The sequence below is a fragment of the Magnolia sinica genome, chromosome 1, assembly GCF_029962835.1.
Source record: "Magnolia sinica isolate HGM2019 chromosome 1, MsV1, whole genome shotgun sequence".
Classification (NCBI taxonomy): domain Eukaryota; kingdom Viridiplantae; phylum Streptophyta; class Magnoliopsida; order Magnoliales; family Magnoliaceae; genus Magnolia; species Magnolia sinica.
Window position 1 is genome coordinate 115,419,635 of NC_080573.1, and position 20,004 is coordinate 115,439,638.

At 42.7% G+C, this 20,004-nt stretch overlaps 1 protein-coding gene across 3 annotated transcripts in view; it reads left to right on the forward strand.

Moving 5' to 3' along the window:
* Positions 1 to 16,872, forward strand: part of LOC131255036 (dnaJ homolog subfamily C GRV2) — a 75,806-nt gene extending 58,934 nt beyond the window's left edge. For all 3 annotated transcript variants that reach the window (XM_058255735.1, XM_058255741.1, XM_058255747.1), the window contains one exon: positions 16,380 to 16,872. In XM_058255735.1, the coding sequence (XP_058111718.1) occupies positions 16,380 to 16,586 (207 nt within the window). In that variant the 3' untranslated portion in view covers positions 16,587 to 16,872. The remainder of the gene's footprint in view (positions 1 to 16,379) is intronic.
* The last annotated feature ends 3,132 nt before the right edge of the window (positions 16,873 to 20,004 follow it).

Here is a 20,004-nt window from a genome sequence, read left to right on the forward strand (position 1 = left end):
GTTTCGAAGGGGAGGAGAATCAGCAATGGATCGAGGTGTGAAAGATGAAAGAAGGAATAAAGAGAATGGGTAATTCTAGATTGAAGGGTGATATAAGGGAACTGCCAACGTTGTTTGTAGAACGTTGCCCGGCTGAGTGGCACCTAAGACGAGCTTTTGGGAATTGTGGCTCGGTCATGGACGTCTTCCTCCCTAAAGACAAGAACACCGGGAATTACAGGGGTTTTGCTTTCATTAGAATGGCATTGGAGATGGAAGTGTAGATAACTATTGATGATTATAATGGATAGTTATACAAAGGAATGATTAGGGGTGAAAAGGGCTAAATATGGCTCAGAGGTGGCCAATAAGGAGGCAGCGAATCCACTCCAGGGGAAAGTGTTTTGTGAGGCTAGAAGAGGTGAGGGGGTGAGAAAAGGAGGGGGACACAACAATGAGTCTCAGAAGGGAACAAAGGAAAGGGGTTTGATGCTCAAAAAGGGGGACTGATGGAGAATAGCAACAGAAGTGAATTAGGAGAAGGAAGCTCGTACCGGGACATTTTGTCGGGACTTGGGTGCAAGAACTGAGAAAAGCTTTAGAGGGGAGGACGTCATGCTCTCTTAAGAGGGAACCACCAAAGGTTGTCGCAAGCTTGCAGACAGGGAACTAGCTTCGCCTGCTCCACCATTGGAGCACGTCAGGGTTGCACCCGATGGATCTTTAGAGGCATCACAATGGATAGTCACACTTGGGGTAACGAGCGGCTGGTGGTGATGGTGGATTCGTAGATGATAACAGGGGTGGCCTGTTCATTCCGGTGGTGTTTGGTGGACTGTAGGCACCTCTCAAGTCGAAGTCAATAGGTGGTTGGAAGTGACCTATGAGGTATCGTTGTAGGATATAGTCATTGAACCTTTCTCATTTCCTTCCATCCGTAGATGGATCTAGAGTGAATCATCTCTCTCGGTAGCCATTTTAGCAATGATGTGGTTAGGGGCCTAATGAGATGGGTTCAATGGTCGGTTCTAGGTTTTGAGGAAAACTAGTTCTCGTTTTGGGGCCTGCCTTTAGAACTATGAGCGAAGGAGGCTTTTATGGAGATTTGTCCTTACATGGGGGAAGTCATTGCTATTGACTCTATAACGGAGCATTGTGCATATCTTAGAGTGGCGAGACTGTTAATCTGGAGGTGACACCTTTTGCCAGTGCCAAAAATGATTACTTTGGTTATTGGAGAACTTCACATAACCGTTTATGTTTCCAGAGAGGAGTCAAGAGGGTTAGAGAAAATGCTTTAATCATCATCTGTATTGACGTTGCAAGAGGAAGACATCGGAGGTGATCACGAAGGAGTACAGATGTCATTGTCCTGCAGTGCATCGAAAGATGTGGAGGACACATGTTGGGGCTAGGCGCATTTACCTTTCTCCTTTTTTTGAGGGAGGCTCGATCCTCTTTTCATTAATTCTTTGAATGGAAATGTGGAAAGAGAAGAATTCTTTTCATTAATGTCGGCGTCAGAGATCTCTCGAGAGGAGGAAGTAGTGCTTGACGCGTGTCCCGGGGTAAGGAAAGCAATTAATGAAAAGGTGAGTAATGAGCAAACGGAAGAAGAAATGGCGACGGTATTTCAGCCACCGCTAGACACGTGGGAAGAAGAGGCAGAGGTATTAAATGAAGGGGAAAATGTGACTACTAGAGGTCCTGAGGATTTGACATGTGGTGTTTATTTGTGAGAGCTGGAAGTGTTGGGACTAGCATCCGAGAGAGTGGAGGGAAACACGGTATGGTCCTCTACATGAGATATTTGTGTACAGTTTCTTGCTAAGCACATGTGTGGAGCTTTACTTACGTGATAACTGTGAGATGGTCATTTACTCCCCTACCTTGCACACTCGTTCTCACACGAAGGGAACTTTCTACTTAACTCCATTGGGGAGGAATCTGATGGGTCATAAATTGGGATATTTCAAAGCTCAGCTTCAACCAAACTTGCCTTAGAACTTCTCCAACAGCCAGCTCCGTTGCAAGATTACAACCACGATCATTAGCTGATTCTGATACACCAAGATCCCGATTCCTTGGAAGCTTCTGTTGTGGTCCCTCCAATTCATACTGAAAAGAGAGGAATTTGGTGCGAATGAGTAGGAAGGAGGCTTTGTATCAGTTGCCCAAGGTATGAAATGGACTTGGGAGGCCCTTGGGAAAATAGGAAGGCTATTGTGGGTCACTTTCGGGAATTGCGAAGAGGACTATGTGGGGGTTTGCCACATTCTGTGAATGGGGGATACATAAAGAAAAGGAAGCAATGACGGTAGTAGTGAAGACTTCTGCGAGAGGTTTGCGGGAATTGAGAAGACTTGAAAGCTCGATTACTTACGATGTGGCATCTAAGTTGAAGGGTACCGAGTCAAAGAGAAAGGGTAAAAGAGGGAATTCATTAGGATTATGTCTCGGAACGTAAGGGGCACAGGCCGTCCAAAAAAAATGTACCCAAATTCAGGCGATGTGCAGGAAATTCAAGGTGCAGGTGCTAGCTATACAAGAAACCAAAATGTCAGTAATGGATTAGAGAACAATTAATGAAGTTTGTAGAGGCTCTTCGAAGGAATGGTTAGTGAAAGATGTGGGTTTTGCGGGCGGTATTTTGGTTGTTTGGGATTCCTCTTGCTGGTCGATGGTGGATAGTTGGGTTGGGGAATTCTCTTAACCTGGTGCTTCATGATATTTCTTCTGCTTTTTGTTGGGTTTTGTCCTCGGTTTATGGTCCGAATGTTCCAACCATGAGGGGTTCTTTCTAGGCAAAATTAGATTCGGTTGGATCCAAATGGGGGTATTCGTGGTGCATTGGAGTCGATTTCAATGTAACCAAATTTCCGTATGAAAATCATTAGGTGGGAGAACAGCTCGTAGTACGTTGGACTTTTCTAAGCGGATATGCGTGAATGATCTGATTTATATGCCAATGGGGAGTGTCAAATATGCATGGTCAAAGCTGTGCCAGATAGATCATCTCCTAACAGAATCATTTGGTCCAGCGACAAAAGCAGCAAGTTCACGGTCAGATCTTTCTACACCCTTCTCACCTCCTCTCTCATATCATCGACTCCTTCTATGCCGTTCATTTGGAAATACTCTGCCCCCCCTAAATTCATTTGTTTTGGCTGGTTAGCGGGGGAAAACAGAATTTTAACGGTCGATAATCTGAAGAAAAGGGGCATGCAGATTGTGAACATATGCCCCTGTTGCATGAATGATGAGGAATCCGTGTACCATCTCTTGATTCATTGCCCTTTCGTCTCCCAAATTTGGGTAGATTTTTGCTATCGCTTTAAAATCAACTGGTGCAATCCCAAATCTTCTATCAATCTTCTTATGGCGTGGCATAGTGTGAAAATAGGCAAGCAAAGATCTCGTCTTTGGAGACTGTCTATCCTTGTGATTTGGTGGGCAGTTTGGGAAGAAAGAAATAATAGACGCTCCAATGATATATCTGCTTCGGTTCATTTAGTTGGTTCTAGAGCTAAAATTTTAATTTTTGAATTGGTGGGGATTGTAAACATCTTGAAAGATTACGATTTATCGTTTCTAGGATCCTAGGTTTTCTGCTACCTCAGCAGATTCCTTCCTTTCTTTTTGTACTTTTTTCTCTCTTTTAGTATTATCTAGTTATCCTTAAAATAATATATATATATATATATATATATATATATATATATATATATATATATATATATATATATATATATATATATGCATGGAATTTGGCTCTTAATAGGTTAACACTCGAAGATAGATTAGTTTGCAGTTTCAGGCATCTAGTTAGACCGTTTTCCGTTGTCCTCTCAATGTGGGCTATTGAAGCCCATCTCAAATCACTACCCCATATTATTAGAAGCAGAAATGGAGAGTCGGGGTCCCAGACCCATCAGGTTCGAACTTGCATGGCTAGAAGTGGAAGGCTTTAATGAACCATTCAAGGGGTGTTGGGAATCTTTTTATCATTTTAGGGCTGCAGGTCTTGTTCTATTCCAAAAACTTTGGCTTCCTAAAGCTTAAGATAGCAAGGTAGGAGGAGGATTTTATTTTATTATTATTATTTTGAAATAGGCAGTCTACTACAGACAAGTTGCGGGAGGAAATTCTTTTGCTAGATTTGAAAGAAGAAGGGTATGTGTTGTCTGAATCAGATAGGGAGCATGGTGACTTGCTTCGGTTGGAATATTAATGGAGGAAGAGATTAAATGGAAACAACGATCCCATGCGACATGGCTGAAAGAAGGGGACAACAATATGAAATTCTTCCATGGTTTTGGTAGTGCGCGAGCTCGGCCAAACGGAATCGAGAGTATTATGGAAGATGGGCCTTGCTACGAAGGCAAGCCTTAGGTCTACGGGGCTATTGTATCGTTCTACAAGAACTTGTTGTCGGATCCTGAAATTCGTAGACCATCTATGCAGAACTTGGAGTTTGCTTAAAATAAAAAATAAAAAAAATTCTTTGGAGGAGGCCGAGTCACTGGAAAAGGAGATCTCAGAGGAGGGGGTGATGAATGCAATCAAGGAGCTTGGCCGGGACTGGGACTTAACGGGTTCCCATTGACGTCCTTTCAAAAATTTTGGGAAACAGTAAAGAAGGATGTGTTAGGTTTTTGTTGCGAGTTCGAGCGAAATGGCAAGCTGTCTACTGAATTAGGGGCTACTTTTAAAGCCCTAATCGCCAAGAAAGAAGGGGTGGAGTGCATTGACTTCTCTGCCCAATTAGTTTAATCGGAGCCCCCTATAAGATTCTGGCAAAAATCTTAGCCACTAGATTTAGCGCAGTGCTGGGTTGCCTCGTATCTAGAGAGCAAGGGGACAGATACTGGAAAGCTCTTTGATTGTGAATGAAATCATCAATTCTTGCCACAAAGCAATGTCTCTCGATGTAGAATGCAAGTTGGATTTGGAGAAAGCTTATGATCATGTGGATTGGGCCTTTCTTGATTGCCTTCTGGGTAAGATGGGACGTGGATCGAAATGGAGAAGTTGGATTAGAGAATGTGTAAGCTTGGTGAAATTTTCTATTCTCATCAATGGATCCCTCCAAAGCTTCTCTAAGTCCTCATGTGGTCTTAGACAAGGTGATCCAATCTCTCCATTTCTTTTCGTTGTTGTTGCAGAAGCGCTCAGTAGAATGATGTTGAAAGATGTTAGAGAAGGTTTGTTCTTCGGGTCTAAGGCGAATGGTGGAGATTTCCAAGTGTCACATCTTCAATTGTAGATGACGTGATCTTATTTTGTGATGCAAATGCCTCTCAGATTGATAATATTCATAAAGCCATTTTCTGCTTTGAAGTTGTGTCGGGTCTTCTAGTGAATCTCTAGAAATTTGAGGTGTTGGGTATCGGTTTGGGTTTGGAAGAAGTGGAGTCTTGGATGCAAAGCTGGCTCTCTCCCTTCTACTTATTTAGGACTTTGTGCATAGGGAAGATCAAGAAACACTTGTGGGTGCCGGTAATCCAACAGTTTGAAAGGAAATTACCAGCATGGAAAAGAAGGTATTTGTCCTTGATGGTAGAATTACCCTCATTAAAGCGACTCTATCCAATATTCCATTATATTTTATGTCCTTAAGTGCCTGAAAAGTGCTCTTTAGGTTGGAGAAACGTCGGAAGGAGTTCTTGTGGCAAGGTGGGGAAGCTAAAAGGAAGTTTCACCCAGTGTTCGAAATATCAGTATCGCGTTATGTATCGTACCTTTGGGATACAGATACGTATCGGTTATTGCATGGGATATATCGGTTGTATCGCGTAATGTATTGTTGCTGTTGGAAACATGGGGAAATTGGTCGATTTTTTCAATGAAACTTCAGTGATTGTTAAAAAACACATCAACACACACTTATAAATCAAAACATTACAAAAAATATGTGCACACAATATGTTTTCTTTCTATGGGGTCCTAATCTATGCGTTGTTTAATTGAATTGATGCAAGTATATTCAAAGTTCAATCATATAATTTATAAATATAAGAAGACTTGTGGAAACACAACCAATACATTCAAAAGCAAAAGAAGAATCACTAGATTAGGTTACATACATGTTTGATTTTATGTTTGGACATAAGGATTGCAACCGATTTGCGACCAAGTAGGAAATTTTGATTTTTTCAACTTTCTGCAACTCGGCCCATCTCCTCCAAATCTCAAAATTGAAGCTCCCAATCCATGTATTTGTAACAATTTGACGCTAATTTAACATGATTTACTGAAAAAAAAGGATTGAAAATTGAAAATGCTCATCGAATCGAACATGTGAGATATATCGCACTACTTGCGAGTTTCGTATCGCATAGGTGGGATACAAGATATATTGTGGGATATATCGGCCAATATCATCGATATTTAAAACACTAGTTTCACCTCATGAAATGGGTTGATGTTTGCAAGCCGAAACAAGATGGGGGCGTGGGCATCTGTGACCTTCGGAAGATGAATGAAGCTCGTTTGGGCAAATGGATTGGGAGGTTCGGAGCTGAGAATGGGGGTTTTTGGAAGGAAATCTTGCTAAGGAAGTATGGGGTGGAATGGGAAGGGTGGTGGCCTAAGTGCATCCCTACATATAAAGGGCCAAGTGTGTGGTGATCTATTCTGAGTATCAAGGATCGGGTTCTTAGGGGAGTGGGTTTTGTGGTGGGTGAAGGTTCAAAGGTCAGATTCTGGAAAGATACATGATTAGGAGGAAGGAAATTGGAAGACTTGTCTCCGAGGTTGGCTCGGGTGGCACTGGACCCAGATATTTCTGTTAATCAGTGTCATGTCCCACACTTTTCTGGAGGGACCTGGATCCTTCTTTCTCGAAGAGATCTTCACGATGATGTTTCAAGATCTGCTGGTCCTAGTAGAGCAACTACTGAGAGTGTCTCTTTCTAATGATAGGGATTCTCTATGTTGGTTCGATTTGAAATTGGGTAAATTCTTTGTCAGTTCTCTTTACTTTCCTATTTCGGGCAGATCTTAGTGGGGTGTCAAGGCACGTACCTATCATATTTGGGCTTATGGTGCTCTGTCTAAGGTGGCAGTATTCTCTTGGTTAGCTGGGTGGAATAGAGTGCTCACCATTAATAAAATACGGAACAGGGGTCTCTGTTTGGTAAATGCGTGTCCATTATGCTGGGGTGATGAAGAATTGGTGGACCACCTCCTTATTCACTGTCCATTTATCGGCAAGGTTTGGAGCTACTACGTCTTGGATCTGTTCAGTGTGAGCTGGGTGATGCCATGTTCGATTGTTGAGCTCTTTGCTCAATGGCACGGTGTAGGGTTGGTCTCATTGCACAGGGGGAGATGAAGATTGTTCCTTTTGGCTGGTTTGTGGGCTCTTTGGAGTGAAAGAAACAACAAGTGTTTTTAAGACAGGTGCGGCAGTCCAATGGGTGTATTTCTGAGTGCTCATTCGTCTGTTGTTGAGTGGACTTTTGTTGCGACTCCTTGAGGGTTGTGTTTTGTTTCTTCAGTTTTTGCTACTTTTTTTTTTTCTTTGGTTGTATTCTTTCTGGTGTTGCCGTTTTATTTATTTATTTATTTATTTTATTTTATTATTTAATTTATAAAGTTGTCATCCTTCAAAAAAAAAAATCTTTCCACTTCCACTATGATTTTAATGCATGAAATAGAAAAATTCAGATATCCCCAATTTCTTCTATATATATATATATATATATATATATGGATTTTTATTTGTTTCTTACGAATCTATTATAAAAAAAAAGAAGAAACTTTTCTCGCTTTTACGGTTTCCAGCCCGAATCTACTCTCGGATCCTGATTTCTCCATCAAATTTGTATATTGATGCAAAAGAACTCAAGTGTTATTAAACACACAAACACGAAGCGCAATCCCCAAAAATTTTGGGCAAATGAATCCCTTTAATAAAAAAATTTCAAGATACTTTTTCATTGTATATTGCAAATATTGTTGCTACGTCAATCGATACTATGTAAAACGTACTTCTCGCCGATATATAATGATATATTGGCATGTATTGATGATATTATCGTCTACGCAATGTAATATTTGTTAGACACCCCTAGTTTCGAATTGTTGACTAGTGATTTTGATGACATCAGCTGATACTATCGACACATTGGACATTAGTGGCACCTCAAACATCGGAGCTCGAATTCCCTTGTATGTTCTTCATGGACTAGAAGGATGAAGAGATGGTCCACTTATTCACTGTACATCAGTTTAGAAGATTTGAGGCTATTTCTTAAATCCCTTAAATTCAAAATGGGTCTTCGAAGACAAGCTAGGAGAGGTTATGAGAAGTTGGGGAGGAACCATTCAAATCTTGAGGTAGAATCCTTTGGAGAATACCGATAAAAAGAAAAAAGAAAAAGAAAAAGGAAAAGAAGAAGAAGAAGAAGAAGAAAAGAATCCTCTAGAGAATGCTTCCTCATGCTCCTCTAGTTGAATGTAGGATCCCCTGGAGAGCGAATGCTTCCTCTTGCTCTTAGTTGGGAGGTGTGGATGGGAAAGGGTTTCTTTTTCTTTTCTTTTCTTGTTTTTCCTCTCTTTTTGAGAGGCAACACAACTTCCATTGAAAGAAAACTGGGGCGAAGATGAGGAATCGACACCCTGGAAGTTACAGAAAGCAGGACAAAAAATGATCAAAGACTCAATACAACAACTTACAAAGGACGTAAGGATCAATGCCTAAGAAACCACATCCAATTTGGCCTTTTTGAACACCTCATCAGAACTGCAATGAGGTTTGCACAAGCATTTGTTATTGCGCTCAGTCCATATGGACCACATAATTGTAAGATCTCCATAAAATTCTTCCTTTATGAATGACAGTCCCCCATGTCATGCGAGGAAAAATGAACCAATTGACGAGGGTGTCACCCAACAACACTGAGATAAGTCAAATAGTCTTCCTGATGGGCTTTAGCGAAGACGCAAGGCATAAAAAAGGTGATTGATGGACTCATCGTCCCGGAATCACATACATAACACACATGTAAAAAAGAAAAAGAAGAAGAAAGAAAAGCCGTGGTCTCACGTTCTTATGTTGATGGACACGAGAGAGAAAGCGAAGGAGAAATCGGACGACAGAGAAAGCGACAGATACAGACAATATGATCGTCGCTCACTCAAGACGACAGAGGGCTTAGGCGAAGACCACACGGGAAGAACTAGAGGCGGTTCGGACGATACAATCGAAGACGAAAACACAAAATCAGACGACTTTGGGGGACATGGATGGAAACAGGTATCACATTCGAGATGCAGCCGCATGTCTCCAACATCAGCGGAAAGGAAGAGGAGCTCCTACCCTACCTTATTCGTCAGGGGTTATTCGACAGGGTGGCTTCCTATCAATATTTCGAGAGTATTTGGGCGTGCAGGGGCAGTTGTGGATGTAGTAATGCCCAGAGATAAGGAAAGTGGAGTTTATCGGGGCTTCGCGCTGGTTCGAATGAGTTTGGAGACGGAACTCGCTAGAGTGGTTGAAATGCTCCATGGAGTTAATTACGTTGGTGTCCCGATGCTGGTCCAATGTTCGCGTTTTGGCCCAAAATACAGAGACCAACACAGAAAGGCCGTCAATCCTATTTCTCCTAAACAACTCGTCGGCTACAACCCTCCTCAGTCATTGCGCACGGATGACCACTCTTTCAGAGATGTCGTTCTCCAGCACAAACCTTTACCCATCGACAACCCCCCTGCTCAATCCAACTCTGATAAGGAAGACAATGCCTCACCCAGGCCTGCTAGAGAGAACCCCATTCAAGCTCAGGGTGAATACTCCCTCTCTATCAGTCAGGAGAGCTTCATACAAGCTAGAGCGAAGCTAACAAGGGATGCTGGTGATCGTCACTAAAGAAGGTGCTTCGCTCTCTCAACTTAAAGATTGGATTAAGGAGTGCACCGGCTTTCATCCTGGGAACTATATCATCAAACCCATTGGTTTTAATGATTTGTGGGTTAAGGTATGCCCGGGGATTAACCCGGATATGCTAACCATGGCAGGGCAACTGCATTCGGAAGGTCCAGTTGCGAAGGTGTTGCCATGGGAGGATTACTCTATTTTTGGTATGGAAAATATTTGGGTTCTTATTTGGGGAATTCCCTTGGAACTATGGTATGATGAATTTTTCATTTCAGTTGTTTCTCGTATTGGCTCCCTTCTTGAGGTCGACTCTAAGATGAAGCTCGGGGAGGAGTTAGGTGTCATTAGAGTTCGAGTGCGAAGGAAGAAGGGCTCTCCCCTTCCTCCTTACTTGATGGTGGAGGTTGATAATTGTCTCATTTTCCTCCCGGTGCAATTGGAAACACCCGACACTGTTTATCCCAGATGGGGTGATGTCTGGAGGGCGAAGGAAGCATCTTCTCCGGTGCAGCATCAAGCTCCAGAAGCGCAGTGAAACGAAAGTGTGCGTCTTCCGCTCTCTAGCGGACTACGGGTTCATGGCTCTGCTAGTGCTCTGGCCTCCATCATCGACCGTGCTCCCATCCACACTGTTGAAGATACACATGACTCAATCGCGGTCGAAGCGCCGTCACGTGCTGACACCACTGAACTAAGATCAGAGAGAAATCAGATCCCCGCCCCAGAAAAGCAACTACGTGGCGTCTCCCCTGCAACGTCTCTTCAGGAAACGTACCATCTCATTAATCATCCGGCAGAGAAGGATGCGTGGTTAAACCCCGCTTTGCCACGTCATGCCTTGCCTCGTCCAAGACGCAGTCGCTTGCGCTCTGACGGCACTTGATCCCTGGACTCTCGACACGTGGCCAATCTCTGCGAAGTAGGCACTTCCGCTCGACACGTGGGCCCCTCATCCGATAACGCATTTATTGCGTCTTCTGAGTATCGCGATTCCGGATCTTGCGATTCATGTCTGGATGGGTCCGACTTCATCTTTATTATCATAACCCACTTGGTCGCCCCGAACCCGAATCCCATTCCCTCCCCTTATCCCTAAAACTTACTCCCTTCCCGATAACCTCCTTGCTCATCCCTTAGCTTTATCATAGCCCCTGCCCTACCACAGCTCCCATCAAATCCTAAGAATGCAACCTCGCCTCGCTATGGCCGACGACGCCTCCAGAGCTGACGACTCCGACAATCAATTTTCCGATTTGCAAACCCAATCGTCCTTCCCATCATCCCCTCCCAACTCCATACCCCACTCTCGTGATTGGGCAGATTTGGTGGGACCCTTCACCTTATTCCAGGAAGACCTGCCATCCGATGTGATAGTCGCAGAACCTTTATAGATGTGTGTGGATTTCCCTAGCCAGCAACAGGAAGATTCGGGCCCAGGTGCAGCCACAAGCAGGGAAGAAATATTCCAATCCATCCAAAAGAAGAAATGGATTAGGGATGCGGTGGGACACGTCGGAAGGTCGCTTGGTCTGACATTCGGGGATAGACCAGAGGACTTCATTGCCCTCTTCCAATGTATCGAAAACAAAGGAAGATCCCTCCCCTCTCCTCGCACGCCCACGAAACATGCCCCTAGATCCGCCGACAGTCGGTTGCTTCAGAGGCTGCATCCAAGCCCAGGACTAATTACAGCCCCTATGGTGCGACAAGGAAGACAGGGATCTCAGGAAAGATCAGTGGCCCTATGAGAATTTTCTCATGAAACTTTAGGGGATTAGGCTCCAAATAGAAGAGGTGCCTAATCAAAGATTCTATTCATAGGAGAGACCGAGACGTTATCTGTCTTCAAGAAACTAAGGTCCCTTTGTTCAACGACAATCTTCTGGCCACCATCTGGAAAGCTAAGGATGCCAAGTGGTTCCCCCTCAATGCTTCCGGCAGTTCAGGAGGCATCATCATAGCATGGAAATCTTCAAAATGGGATCTTCTGTCCTCTTCTGTTGGATCCTTTTCGGTCTCTGTTTCTTTACAAGATAAGTCTTCCAACTTTTGCTGTTTAATTTCCTGTCTATGGTCCTAATTCGTGTCTCTTTAGACCAGCTTTTTGGGAAGAGCTGACCACCACTAGGCAATCCTTCTCAGGTCTGTTCTGCTTTGTCGGAGATTTCAATACTATCAGGTTCGCCGAGGAACATTCTTGGAAAAGAAGAGCTACTCCAGCCATGGAAGACTTCTCCGATTGGATTCAATCCCATGAGCTCATCGATCTTCTCCTGACTGGAGCTAGATTCACATGGACCAACGGTCGCCTTCATCCCATCCAATCCAGACTAGATAGATTCCTTCTCTCTACGGACTGGTTGAAGGCATTTTCGTCAGCGTCCCAAATGGCCCTCCCCAGAAGCACTTCCGACCACTGCCCAATTCTGTTGCGGCTAGAAGACGAAAGTTGGGGCCCGAAACCTTTCCGGTTCAACTCTTCTTGGATCGGCATCGACAGCTTCAATCAAAGGATAGTGGAATGGTTGCCCTCTTTTCAGGTTAAAGGGTTTGCAGGTCATAAACTTCTATGTAAACTAAGAATGTTAAAGGAGAAATTGAAGGAATGGAAAGCCGATGCATTGGGGAAGAAGGAAGCTGAAATGGCAGATCTGCTTTTGGAACTCCAGCAAATTGATGTGAATGATGAGGGCTCCCAGATGTCTGTTGAAGTGCTGGTAAGATGCATCCAAATCATTCAAGATATAGCGACCAGGGCAATGCAGGACGAATCTTTATGGAAACTCAAATCCAGAGTGAGATGGATCCAAGAAGGCGACAAGAATACAAAATTCTTCCACAACATTGCCAATATGCAATCCCGCACTAATGCCATCTCCAGCATTACAGTCGATGTTGTTCGAACTGAGGATAGACAGGAGACATCGGATCAAGCCCTTCACCACTTTAGTTCCCTCCTCTCTTATGAAGGATGGACTAGGCCGCGCCTCGATAACATCCACTTCCAATCGCTGGACGAGTTGGAAGCTAATTCCTTGGAGGTCCCTTTTTATGAAGAAGAAGTGAAGCTAGCTGTTAATGAGCTGGGGAAAGATAAATCTTCGGGTCTTGATGGGTTCCCAATGGCGTTTTTCCAATCATATTGGGACATCATCCGATCGGATATTATGGAATTTATGTCTGAATTCCATAACAGAAGCAGATTATCTAGAGTGCTAGGTGCGACTTTCATAGCTCTTATTCCCATGGTAGCAGGTGCTAGCTCATTCTCTGAGTTTCACCCTATCAGTTTGATAGGGGGCCCCTATAAGATTCTTGCGAAGGTGCTTTCTACTCGTCTTTCAAAGGTTATGGGGAAGCTTATTTCGATGAACCAGAGCGCTTTTATCAGGGCCAGACAGATTGTCGATTGCGCCATCTTAGCTAACGAAGTCCTTCACTCGTGTCGCAAATCTGGTGAAAAGGCTATCCTGTGTAAACTGGATATTGAAAAGGCCTATGATCATGTGGAATGGGACACTCTGCTCTATATGATGGGTCGCATGGGCTTCAGCGTCAGATGTAGAAGATGGTTCAGCGCTTGTATCGGATCAACCCACTTCTCAGTTCTCCTCAACGGCACCCCGATCGGCTTCTTCAACAGTTCAAGAGGGCTTCGTCAGGGAGACCCATTATCCCCTCTACTCTTTTTAGTCATCGGTGAAGCTCTATCTCAAATGCTGCTCAAAGGTCAGGAGGAAGGCATTCTTTGTGGCATTAAGATGTCGGGGTGTCCCCTCCCATCACCCATATCCAGTTTGTCAATGACACCCTCATTCTTTCCGTTGCCTCCCAGGAATTCATCGATAATCTCCACACGACGCTTCGATGTTTTGAGGCAGTCTCAGGCCTGAGTATAAATTTATCTAAATCCAACCTTTATGGTGTCAATCTTCTGGAATCTGAGATTGGCAGATATGCAAAATCCATCGGCTGCCATTCAGCTTCCCTCCCCTCCTTTGTGGGGCTCCCTCTAGCTATTGGTCTCTCCACGAAATCGATGTGGGACAAAGTCATCGTCAAATTTCAGAAGTCCCTCGCCAGATGGAAATGCAGATACCTCTTGATAGGGGGCCGTCTCACTCTTATTAAGGCAGCCCTGTCTAACCTGCCCATATACTTTATGTCTCTCTTCAAATGTCCTTCATCCGTGTTGATGGCTATCGACAAGTTGAGACGCGATTTTATGTGGTGTGGGAAAGAAAACCAGAAGAAATTTCACCTGCTCGATTGGCAAGAAGTTTGTAAACATTTCCAAGAAGGTGGCGCCGGCATCAAAAATCTGAAGATCATGAACCAGGCCTTTCTTGGCAAGTGGATCTGGAGACTGGGTACTGAAGGCGGTACCCTTTGGAATTTCATAATTAAAGGTAAATACGGCTGCTCTCCAGGAGGCTGGTGGACCAAAGATTCGGCTGTCCACAGGGCCTTGCCCATTTGGAAAGTAATCCTGCGTTCTAAAAAGGAAATCCTCAACAACATCGTTTTTGAACTCAATAATGGTCTCTCTATTCGATTCTGGGAAGACCTGTGGATAGGGGAGATGCCGCTGATGTCCCGGTTCCCAAATATTTATCGATTGAGCCCTCAGAAAAATATTCCTATTGCTAGCTGCTTCTCGTTCTCCAACACCAACATAGTTTGGGATGTGAAGTGCTTCAGAAATCTTCACGAAAGGGAGATCTCAGAGTATGTGGATCTCCTCCTCCTCATTTCCAATGCCGTGCCTGACCCTTCCTCCCCCTACAAGCTCCTATGGTCTGGAGAAAAAAACTGTTGTCTTTTCGGTCAGATCTTTCTATTCCCAGCTCTCCCTCCAGCGTGCTCCCTCCTCTCTAGCTGCTCCTTTTATTTGGAAATACGATGTTCCGCCCAAATTCATCTGCTTTGCCTGGTTAGCAGCCAAAAACAGAATCCTCACTATAGACAATCTGAAGCAAAGGAGGATGTTATTGTCAACATTTGCCTATGTTGCATAAAGGAAGAGGAATCAGTGGACCACCTTCTTATCCACTGCCCCTTCATCTCGCAGATTTGGACCGAATTCTTCTCTTGATTGAACATAAGCTGGTGTTCTCCGATGTCTTCCTGCAATTTGCTTTCGGCCTGGCACGGGGTCAAGACAGGCAAGCCTATCACGCGTATTTGGAGAATGGTGATTATCGCTATTTGGTGGTCAGTTTGGGAGGAAAGAAACAATAGATGTTTCAACGACAAATCGGCTACGGTCCAGCATGTCTGGTCCAGAGTTAAAAATCTGATATATGAATGGGTGGGCGCTGTAATCAGTCTTAAGGACTTTGATTTGCTTTTCCTAGGTCGCTAGTTGTCTGCCTTCTCAGCAGACTTCTGCTCTCTTTTGTATCTTTCGCCTCTTTTCAATAAAATTTCAGTTATCCTTAATTTTTTTTTTTTTTTTAAAAACATATGCATTTTGGGAAGCTTGTCAATGGTAATCACCTTGCTGTTGCCCATTGACCAGCCAAAGTTGGTAACTCTTGCCAGTCCTTTGAACTACCAAATGGAATCTACCGGATTGCGGGATTCCTCAGGGGAAGAATTGTGCATCTCCACAGAAAAGAGCTGACAGAAAATGTTCCTGTCCTGTGGATGATGGCATGTGTTCCTTTGAAAAATCACAATTGAGATGAGAATACATGTGATTTCACTTGAAAAGTTTGAAAAATGGGAACCTGCCTATGCGCATGTAGTTTGGTTCTGACAAAAAAAAAAAAAAAACAAATCCTGAATGTTGTTACATCCTAAGCAGCTTTTCAAAGATTGTAGATACTAGTACACATTTACCTTTGGATACGTTACTGGAATAATAAAATTACCATTATGCACACTCTTCCTTCTTTTCTACCTTTTTGTTTCAGAGGTTTGCATCTTTGTAAAACCGATGTCAGAATTAACATTGTCAGCCATAGCTGGGAACAGAAGTTTTCTATGTCCACGCGGTGGGAGCAGCTTCTCATCCACAAGCCAATATGGCATTTGTGTGTGGTCTGAGCTTTCTATCTCTTGAGCTACAGTATTTAGATGCTCTGGCCTAAATTCTGGTTGTTTCGAAGGGTCACTTTGTTAAAACAAGTGGAAGGCTGGAAAGGTATGTTTTAGCCATCCATTTGTTTGTTCATTGTGGCCCAATGAAAACAGCCCGTTCAGGCCGGAAGACTGAAAAAATGGGGTCCACATGATGAAAAGCGATATCATACATGTGACATGTTGCCATGTTTGTTTTTGTGTGAATGGGCAAGCCTCTACACGCGTGGGCTTAGGAAACATCCTGGGAACATAGTGATTGCCAATATTTGAGGACTGAAGAAACAGTTGTGTTGCATGTAGCAGCGACTCTTGGTCTAGGTCTTGACCATCATATCTTCCACCAGGACAACACGGCCTGTTTGTAGCTGACACCCTATGCTGAGACAGTGATACATCACAAAGGTACTGACTGATTATCTCTTGTGGGCAGGTATGGAGTGCTTATAAAGATCAGAAGCATGATCTTTTCCTTCCATCGAATGCTCAATCTGCTGCTGCTGGTGTCGCTGGCCTTATTGAGAATTCTTCATCGAGGCTCACCTACACCCTTACTGCTCCATCACAGCCATCTGTCGCAAGGCTCCCCTCTTCTTCGAGAGTGGAACCGAGTGGCAAACAGGATCCGCTGCCAGACTAGAGAAAAGCATGAAGGCCATTTTTTTTTTTCTGCCAGGAGCGTACATCTATTGGCGGGCTTGCATATCAATATTCCTTGTACAATATACTGTACAGTTTCCTTGTTTTCTTTCCTTTTTCTTGTGTTTTTAAAGGTTCCTATAAGAAAAGAAATCAGAGAAAGCCACAGTTCATTCATTTCTCATGCCATCTGAGGGTTTTTTTTTTTTTTTCCCCTTCTTTTTTTGTATCTTAACTGTCTATTATCATTCCATAATAAGTGAGGTCCTTTGAGTGCATTTATACGATTTGAGTTTTTTTTTTTCTTTTCTTTTCATGAAATACCTTCTTCGGTTGTGTTACATTCTGTTTTGCTTTGCAAGGTTTAGGTTCTGTTTGGGTGCATCCAAAACTGTGGGCAGGCCCATGCCTTTGCTAAGAATTCGAATGTGATGATAATGTGTCCGGCTTATTATCTTTACATGCTTTTTTTGGGTGTATTTTTTCTGCTTGAAACTTTGTTTGGTATCCCATCATCCACACTGATGGGATGCGTCAAATAGCTCTGCCTGCCATTCAATTGTCATTTTGAGGAGAATCTAAACGAGCCCTTCTGAGACGAAATGCTGTGATGTTGGATGTTTACCAAAATAGTCCTGTGGTATGGGCACAAGGTGGAAAGTCCAATCGACCAAAATTCTCTCTCCATCCCCCATCCCGTAGGAAAGAAAACATGAAGCCATAATGGGTTTCTAAATTTCACTCTTATCACCAGTGGCATGATTCAATTTTAAGCATAGGGCTCAAAAACCATTTGTATCTGTGATTCAGGTGAACCACACTATTAGAAAAGGTGTACATGGTGACGCCACCCTCCAAACTATTTTCCTTGGTGTGGCACACTTGAATCACCAAACATCCTGATTTTTGGGCCATGGGACCAATTTTTTATTTTTTATTTATTGCATCAAATGGTCTAAATGAATTTAATATAATAATCATGGCGGGCCCTGTAAAATATAACAGTCGATTGTCTCTCCCAACTAGTTCCTTGGTGTGGTCCATTTGAAGTTAGGATGATTTTTCTTTTTTCTTTTTTTAATATACTATAGGCCTAATATGAGATTATACATTTAATGATTGGAGTGGATTTCACATACACATCGGGATGGGCCATGCCAAAAATGGGTCATGGCCTGCTCCCTGAATGGTAGCACACAACACCTGGATTAGTACCGTGTGGTACTGGAAAAGATCTGTCGTCCCCACAATGTTTATGTTTTATCCTTGCCGTCCATCCAATTTGCCATATTAATTTAGGGCAAGAGCCAAAAAACTGAGGCAGATCAGAATCTCAGGTGACCACACCATAGGAAATAGTGGTGATTGAACACCCACCATTGAAAAGATCGTGGGGGCTACAAAGTTTTGGATAAGCTTATCTTTGTGTTTTCCCTTCATCCAGGTATATGTGACCTAATCAACATGTTGAATGGCAAATAAATATTACAGTCCGGAAACTTTTAATGGTGGGTGTACTGTTTCTTGTGGTGTGGTCCAATTGAGACTTGAATCCGTTTCATTTTTGAGATCATTCTTTAAAATGACCTGGAAAAATGGATGGATGACATGGATAAAACATATACATGATGGTGGGGCCAAAAATCTTTCCAGCACCACATAGTAGGCAGTGCGGATCTAAGAGCAACGCCCTCTTTTTGGCAGGGTAAACCCCAACGTGTATATGTAAAATCTACTCAGACCATTAAATGTGTAATCCTATATTAGGCATATTAAAAAATAAATAAGGCTGACGTGCGATTAGATGTGTTATAGCGGAAGGAAACAGTTGAGAGAGACTCCACTGTTAAATTTTTACATAGACCATCATGATAATTATATGAAATCCACTTGGACCATTAGATGAAATATAAAAAAGAAAAAATAGTCCCAGACAATTCACAATTAAGGTGGGACACACTGAAAGAAATGGTTTGGAGGGTGAGCGTCGCCCTGTACACCTCTTCCAATAGTTGCATGGAGACGTCGGGTTCAGTTGCATGATTCTCCTATCGAGGGCAAATTAAAATTTTGACCCATGTCCGTAGTAGGGTCATAGGATCACTTTGGTAAAAATACAATGTCAAAGCATTTTCTCGTAATATCCTTTATTTTGAGTAAAAATTCCTTTTTCTTCCCTCTTTTTTTTTTCCTATGTGGGATGAGCCATTAGTATTGATTTTTTATTTTTTTTCATTGTCTTGGCCTTATTTAGAAGCTTATTTACTCCACTATTTAAACAAAATAAAATTGTGATGCTGAAATCTTGGATAGAAACAGGTGATATTTTAGTAGGTAAATTAACATCTCTGTCCGTGAAAGAATCATTATATGCTCCCAAAGATGGATTATTATGGGCCATACTTGGCATCCGGGCATCCACTGCAAAAGAAACTTGTCTAAAACTACTTATAAGGAGAGTTAAGCTATTGATGTGAGATGGATTTAAAAAAAGAGGGTTTCAGTTATAATCCAGAAGCAATTATGAAACAATTATGTGTATATTCCATAGAAAGGTGACATCAAAATAGGGAATAAAGTATCTGGAAGGCATGGGAATAAAAGTACCATTTCAAAAATTGTCTGGCAAGATATGCTCTATTTGCAAGATGGAACACCAGTTGAAATAGTCTTCAACCCATTAGGATTACCTTTACGTTTGAATATGGGAAAGATAATTGAATATTCTCTTAGGTTAGCAGGGGCCTGTTGAACAGACGTTATATAATAGCATCCTTTATTGAGAGAGATGAGCAAAAGGTTTTGAGAAAACTTATGCTTTCTGAATTATATTCAACCATAACTAAACAACAAATTCATTAGTATTTGAATTGGAGTGTCCGGATTAAAAAAAAAAAAAGCAGAATATTTGATGGAAGAATAGGAAATTCCAGTGGACATTACGCACTTGTTAAACAACAATCTAACAAGTTCATTGCCATTGAGACTCCTGATAGTTTTTCCATTTCTAGTGTAGACGTTGAGGTGGGTTTGCATGAATTGGACTGTTCCCAGAGATCATTCTCAAGAACTGCAGAAATCTCTTAAAAAAATAAGTCTATTCTTCAATTTCAGGTCTTGATATCGACCTTTAACAATTTTGGTCTCTGTCATTTAAGTCATGTTATACACGGAGTAATTCAAAAGGAGGCTTGCCAAGCAACTCCAGACGAACTCTGCTAGATATGGTCCTTCCCTGGTCCCTAGCATCTCCACCTGTGGAAATTTTCTAGTGATTATAACTGTCAATCTAGCAGAACTGTGTTTGATGGGCCATTGCCCAAAATTGTAGTGGTTAGACAATTCTATTTATCTGACAATCGTGGGTAGAAAAGGCAATCCTCAATGCAGGCCGAAGATCAAACGCAGCCATAAATGGC